At 43.5% G+C, this 7,181-nt stretch overlaps 1 protein-coding gene across 1 annotated transcript; it reads left to right on the top strand.

The window, feature by feature from the left end:
- Positions 1 to 1,151: 1,151 nt before the first annotated feature.
- On the top strand, positions 1,152 to 5,414 carry LOC119323028 (serine/threonine-protein phosphatase PP2A-3 catalytic subunit-like). Its single transcript, XM_037596591.1, has 6 exons — positions 1,152 to 1,627; positions 2,223 to 2,337; positions 2,739 to 2,847; positions 2,931 to 3,008; positions 3,597 to 3,788; positions 4,756 to 5,414. The coding sequence occupies exons 1-6, from the start codon at positions 1,375 to 1,377 to the stop codon at positions 4,927 to 4,929; spliced, it is 921 nt and encodes a 306-aa protein (XP_037452488.1). The 5' UTR covers positions 1,152 to 1,374; the 3' UTR covers positions 4,930 to 5,414.
- Positions 5,415 to 7,181: the final 1,767 nt, after the last annotated feature.

The following is a 7,181-nucleotide window of genomic DNA, read 5'->3' as shown; positions in this document are numbered from 1 at the left end:
CAACAGGGGCGGCCGCGTCAAGGAGGAGAAGGCCGCCGTTGACGACGACGACGAGGATGGCGGCGACGGCGGCGTCTACGCCGCGTTCAACGACTTCTTCGCCCCTTAGTTGTAGTTTCGGCTTTTTTAGATAAATTTGCTATGTAAATTGTCGAACATGTCTAATATGTACCAAATTTGCCCAATTTTAGCCGAGTTTAGCCGAACTTTGCCGAATGTTTTTTCTAAACTTAGACGACGTCTAGGGCGGCCCTGGGGTCGGCGACTGGCAATCCACTCGCCCCCAGGCCGATCTTTTGCGCTGACTCGTCCTCAGATGGCGATTTTACGTGCCCCCTAGGGGGCCAACGGCTGGAGATGCTCTTAAAGTCTCGTCGTCGGCAACGCATGTCCAGCCATTCTGACCAGCTCACCTCTCCTTTGGTGGCATGTTCGCAATAAGGCAAATAAAGGCGAAGCCCTTATCTCGACTGATGATGTTTGTTCTTCTATTAATTATCATCTATCAAGTGTAATGAAAATCAAAAGGACTATCAAGGAGCAAAAACTGCAGTTGTACCATAGTTGGTCTCGGCCGCCAAGTGGCTTTCTCAAGATTAATACTGATGCAGCTTTCCACAGGGACACCAATTCCGGCGGCTGGGGATTCGTCATTAGAAATGAGCAAGATAGGGCGATGGCTGCAGGGGCAGGCAATTTGGTACATATCTCAGATGCTCTGCATGCTGAAGCTTTGACCTTGTTGTATGCCATAAAAATGGCTGCTCATATGGGCTGCGACAAGGTGTTGTTCGAAACTGATTCCACGCAGCTGAGAAGGGCAGTGAATTCTAATGAGTATGATCTGATGAACATAGGAGCTATTATTAGGAGTATCACGTTCCAACTGAGTGTGCAGTTTTCCTCTGCTAGGGTTGTGTCTTGCCCTCGGGCTTGTAACAGAGTGGCACATGTCTTAACTGCGTATGGAGTTAACTTGGGAGCTGAAATGTGTGAAACCTGGTTGAGTCAGCTCCCAGACTTTGTACTGAATTATGTAATGGGCGATTTGCCTAATATTGGTATGTAATGGAATGCATTCCTGTGTTCCTTTAAAAAAAACCCCACCAATTCGCAGAACAGCACAAGCAAGCCAGCCAGCCAGGAGGCAGCACAGCACAGCCGCCCCGGTCGTTGTGTACGCCTGCGAGTGTTGGAGGCGAAGAAAAATCTCGCTTCGTATAAAACAAAGCGAAAAATGGAGGCTTGAGCTGCTCCACACCCTCCCCCTCCGCTGATCCCCCGCAAACCCTAGCCCCGGCCTAGCCCCTCCCTCCTCCTCGCCGGCGACCGACCGACCGCGCGCCCGGGCCGTAGCCAGCCCCTGCGGCCGAGATGCCGCCGCACGGGGATCTGGACCGGCAGATCGCGCACCTGCGCGAGTGCAAGCACCTCCCGGAGCCGGAGGTCAAGGGGCTCTGCGAGCAGGCCAAGGCCATCCTCATGGAGGAGTGGAACGTGCAGCCCGTCCGCTGCCCCGTCACCGTCTGCGGCGACATCCACGGCCAGTTCTACGACCTCATCGAGCTCTTCCGCATCGGCGGCGAGTCGCCCGATACCAACTACCTCTTCATGGGCGACTACGTCGGTACGCCTCGCCTCCTTTCGCCTCTCGCGTGCGTGCGGGCGGCCGCCCTTTCAGCGCTCGATTTTTGTCCATCTCTAGGGGTTTCTGCGGCAAAATATGCCTTCTTTATAGATCATACACGGAATTCAGCCGGCGGTTATTCTTGTCAGGAGAATTCGTTTCCAGATGTTTGTGCTGGTTATTAGTAGTATGTATGTAGCTTCTATTACCTCTCTAGGTTCCCATGGCGGTATCCTGTGCTGGCTATGTGTCTTATGTTTCTTTTGACCTATAGCTTACAAGGATTCTGTGCGAGTCCTATCTTTAGGTCCTCGTAGATATCACTATAAGGGCTGTAGGCTTGTAGCTAGAAAGAAGTTAAGAATTCTCATTAAATGATACCAGGTGCTTGAGAACGACCAAAAAAAGGTCCACGCCGTCTCTGTTCGATCTCAAAAAATTCCTCAAGACCTGAAGATGTATAATTTTGTTGGCAATTAAATGTTGTTTTAGATGCACTTAATGATAACAAGTGCACTCTATCTTTAGTTTTAGATGCACTCCATCTTGTGGCATTCCCAATATGGATAAATCTGTAATATTGCTCTTAATGCAGATCGTGGCTACTATTCGGTGGAGACTGTTTCGCTGTTAGTGGCTTTGAAAGTTCGCTACAGAGACAGAATTACGATATTGAGAGGAAATCATGAGAGCAGACAAATCACTCAAGTGTGAGTTTATGCCCTTCTAGACTTGGATTGCTGATTTCAGTTCCTTATTATTGAGTACTTCCCCATATGAAGTAACAACTATCAAGTGATGGCATTCAACATGTAATCTTTTGATCTTTTCTAGCCTGTTTGATCCTGAATTAACTTTTGTCTAATTGACTAAATCTTGGAGATGTACTTTGCCACACTCGTCTGATGCACTATGGCTAAGCCATAGCTTCCAGCTAGATCCTAAAATAACTATAGTTTTCACATTTATGCTTTTTGAGTAGTACTAATTTTCATATAGATGCATTAGTAAAATTTTGGGGAAATTCATGAAAACTATAATTATACTATTCGGCAAAATGTTCACTGGTTGTGCTACAACTTAGTTGTTGACATCGACTATTTTGCTACAGATATGGCTTCTATGACGAGTGCTTGCGAAAATATGGGAATGCTAATGTATGGAAGTACTTTACAGACCTGTTTGATTATTTGCCTCTCACGGCTCTTATAGAAAACCAGGTTTGTTATTCAAGTAATTTTGCACGACCAGTGCAGGCTTATTTAATATATGTGCCTGACATATGGGAAACACCTATTTGTAGGTGTTCTGCCTTCATGGTGGTCTCTCTCCATCATTGGATACACTAGATAACATCCGTGCTCTTGATCGCATACAAGAGGTAAGCAGCAAAGTTATTGCTGTCTTTATGAACTAGTGCTCTTTTCTTGTTTCCCATTTAGAAGCATGCATGGATGGCGATCTTTGCTATTTGTATTACCTAGGCACTAGGCAGGTATATGCAATGAAAACTGTTCTGTGATATCATCGATTTTCCTGTATTTTGATTCACATCATGTGGATGTTAATTCAGATAAAATATCAATCTGAAAAACTTGATTTAGTTCAATGAGGTGGCATTAGGAATTCTGATGGAGAATATTTATTATTAATAAATCATTACTGAGTTGTGGTAGTGGATCTACATGATGTCCTTTACCATCTTTTTTTGTTAGAATACTGAATAAATGAAGTTTTTCTCTTCTGAGGATTAGAGCTCTACAGTTTGTAATGTTGAGTTGTTGACCATGAAGTGGATGGCTGTATATAATTGTATTTCTAACAGATACCTGTTGTGCTTATGAAGGAGATTGATGTATCTGTTAAGTCTCGAGTCGTGACTTGTTTCCATGATTACTGAGGAAGAAACTGGACTTATTGCAAAATGTTTACTCTCAGTTTAATCACATATTTCTCATAATGATTGCAGGTTCCTCATGAAGGGCCCATGTGTGATCTATTGTGGTCTGATCCAGACGATCGATGTGGATGGGGGATTTCACCAAGAGGAGCGGGTTATACGTTTGGGCAGGATATCGCACAACAGTTCAACCATACAAATGGCCTCTCTCTTATATCAAGGGCCCATCAACTTGTAATGGAAGGATTCAATTGGTGCCAGGTTGGTGTTCAGAACACAGCATTGGAAAAAAAATATGATTTGATTATTTTATTTTGCAATTAATTAACCAATTGTAGTCATTCGTAGAAAATACCTACTGAAAAGTTTGAGCATAATCGTTCTGTCAAAGTTGCTTGAATATCTAATGAACAAATCCAAAGTACATTGTTAACTACTCCCTCCGTCCGGAAATACTTGTCGGAGAAATGCATGTATCGAGACGTATTTTAGTTCTAGATACATCCATTTCTGCGACAAGTAATTCGAGGAGGGAGTATTTGTTTAACCAATGGCATGAATCTGGAACTTTCCAGTTCTTTGGTTAAAAGTTAATTAAGGTTACATACCATTGCGCTTATAATTGTGTTAAATTATAAACTGATGTGTTTACATATTCCTCAATATGCACAAAGCCTCCCTGAAAAAGAAAAATACTAAAACGACTTTATCTAAGTTTCTGGAGGGACCAAATCAACCTACTGCTTAATCATAGTCTATGGTTCTCTGTGTGGGCCAACTGGTGTAGATAACTGAGGTCCATATCATGTATGTAAGGGAAAACAGACAAAGGTGTACAGTGGAGGGAACATATAAGCCCAATCCTGCATCAAACAGGATCACAAGGCAGATTTTAATTCTCTGTTGACTGCATTTTTCAAGGGAATTGAGCAAAGTATCACTCATCCCACTTCAGCGTATCATCAGAAAGATACTAGGGAACTTGATTAAAATATTGGAAACTACATCATCCTTTATGTGCGAGCCTTTTGCTTTGGTGCTTACATAAGCAGAAAACCTTCAATTGGCGATTTGCTTTGTTGTATCTTGTAGCATCACCTGTGGTTATTAAATTAACAGTCGTGACTGCAAATTTTCATGCATTCTTGCGTTAGGCAAGGTTTTATACTCTTCTGGTGGCATACATGGGAAGGTTGAATAATTACCATGTTCTGATTTTCTCACGCAGGATAAGAATGTTGTAACGGTCTTCAGTGCACCAAACTACTGTTACCGATGTGGTAACATGGCCGCTATTCTTGAGATTGGGGAAAACATGGATCATAACTTCCTCCAGTTTGATCCAGCGCCTCGGCAAATCGAGCCTGACACAACACGCAAGACCCCCGACTACTTTTTGTAATTGTGGTGTTGACCTGTTTAACTTACCGGTGCTGATGCTCCTCTCCTCCGCAGCGTCGGAGTCTGTAGATCTTGTGTCCTTAGATACGGGCTCCATGGGGCCCGAGCTGTATGTCAATCAATTCTTTTGTTTGGAGATCCTTTTTTGCCGCTTCTCGATCTTTACACGAGATGTTAAAGTTGCATGCTCTGATTTTTTTTCTCCTGGTGTGCTTCCATTTTGTATTGTTGGTACACAATGGAGGGAAGCTGCATTGGGATTTGTTATGTTAGCCTCTGTTATTGTTTTTCCTTTGGGTCTGAGCAGGATGCTTGCCTGAAGGAAGGTCTTCTCTGCATCATCTGGATATAACTGCATAATTTTCATATGGACGGGGAGGCCCTCCTGGTGATACTTGCAGTTGCCCCTATGTGTATGCTGGTCGGTGTATTATAATGTGTTTGATGTCCTATAAATGGGAAATATATGTTTGGACCTGTGTATTATATCGGTGTTTGTCCTATAAATGCTAGGTAGGCGTTAATATCCATTTTGCATTGTGCAAACATACGATCTGTATTCATGTCCTAGTAACATTTGCATCATTTTTCATATCCACTTCTTTTAAAGAAGGGACAATTCCATTTCTGCCCCTAAGTAGAACCTACTACTCAAATTTGCTCCTCTGCCGCTAGTTGCCCTTATAGAAATGTCTTTCTGCGTTGTTACCGCCCGGTCAAACAACTTTGACTATCTCAAAAAAATAGCAAAAAATATATTAAAAAACTGAAATTTTGTGGGATCGAAGGTACTCAGGTTTGCAAGGTGCATGCAAGTTTTCATGCTGTTCGGGCATTCCAGGAGCTCGTAGCCAAGGAAAAACAGTAAATATGTATGCCTGTGAACTACTTCAAAAAACAGCAAGAAAATTCAAAAAATATGAAAATTTTCAGGCACCCAAGATGCTCACGTGCGTAAGGTCTGTGTAAAATTTTGTTGTGTTTGGACATTGTAGAAGCTCGTGGAGAACAAAACAAAATTTGTCTCGGAAAAAAACTTTGAAAAATGACACTATTTTGGTTTTTTTGCTAGAGCTCCGCGCATGTCATTTGATAACAAAATTTTGCACACACCTTGCGCACCTGAGCATCTTGGATGCCAAAAAAATTAATATTATTCTGAATTTTCTTGCTATTTTTCTGAATTTACTATTTAAAGATGTACAGATTTATTGTTTTTCTTTGCCACGAGCTCCTGGTATTTCTAAATAGCACGAAATTTTGCACGCACCTTGCGCACCTGAGTATATTTGATCCCTCAAGATTTTAGATTTTTTTAATTTTTTTGCTATTTTTTCGAGATGGTCAAAGCTATTTGACGGGACGGTAATGACGCAAAAGGGCATTTCTATAAGGGCAACTAAGGGCGGATGGGCAAATTTGAGCACACATTGAAATTAAGGGCAAATTTGAGTAGTGGGTTCCAGTTAGGGGCAGAAATGGAATTGTCCCTTAAAAAAAATATACAAGGTGGGACGCTACCCAATAAGCAACCTATCTGTTTCTCACCTTTTTATCTTTTGAGAAACACAAACATTTCACTGAACATGAAGAGAATATAGATACAACCATACAGGTACAGCCTTCGTGTGAGGGCTTTTGGTGACCGGGCTATAGGCAGGCCGCAATCTGGTCCGTTGGGATGGGCTTTGGGATTGTGGATCAGTCATTTCATTGCAGGAGCGTGGCAGGCCTACTGGGTGAAATACGGTCCGTGCACCTAGGCTCGCAGGCTCGCATAGGTGTATTGCTGTTTGGCCCACCAATCGTTCCTGTCCCCCGGCCCGCGGGATCACTCATTGGCCTGCACCGCCATTTTGGTACAGGAGTGGCATTTCGAAACAACACATCTAAATGGGCCCGGTGACATATGTGGAGCAGGTAGATCCATGCGACTAGGTTGCCTCAGCATTACCCTCTCTTCCACACAAAGCTCGCGGCGGCTACTCTGTTATTTCACAAAGGCGCGCCGCGATAACTCCCCACCAGCGAGATGTCGACGGACGGATTGGAGGTCGACGGGTATGTTCTTATTGCTCCAAGGTCTCTCTTCCCCGAGTTCATTCCCCCATTTTTTTGCAAATCCATCCATTGATGGTGCTAGATTTGATTGCAGGAGGGGTGGAACCGACATCGCCAGATGGAATTGTGATGTGTTCCCAGTGGAATCCCAGGATTCCATGAGTGTGCCAGCTCTAGAGCTCGAGAAGGGCG

This window comes from Triticum dicoccoides, chromosome 6B (genome assembly GCF_002162155.2).
Source record: "Triticum dicoccoides isolate Atlit2015 ecotype Zavitan chromosome 6B, WEW_v2.0, whole genome shotgun sequence".
NCBI classification, from domain to species: domain Eukaryota; kingdom Viridiplantae; phylum Streptophyta; class Magnoliopsida; order Poales; family Poaceae; genus Triticum; species Triticum dicoccoides.
Note: the sequence above shows the minus strand (reverse complement) of the source record. Positions and strands in the feature narration are given on the sequence as shown.

Excerpts from the sequence above, each read along its gene's own strand:
- LOC119323028 (XM_037596591.1), top strand. The coding sequence starts at position 1,375 with ATGCCGCCGCACGGGGATCTGGACCGGCAGATCGCGCACCTGCGCGAG. Across the intron at positions 2,848-2,930 it reads CGGCTCTTATAGAAAACCAG|GTGTTCTGCCTTCATGGTGG; the intron begins GTTTGTTATTCA and ends ACCTATTTGTAG. Across the intron at positions 3,789-4,755 it reads AAGGATTCAATTGGTGCCAG|GATAAGAATGTTGTAACGGT; the intron begins GTTGGTGTTCAG and ends TTTCTCACGCAG.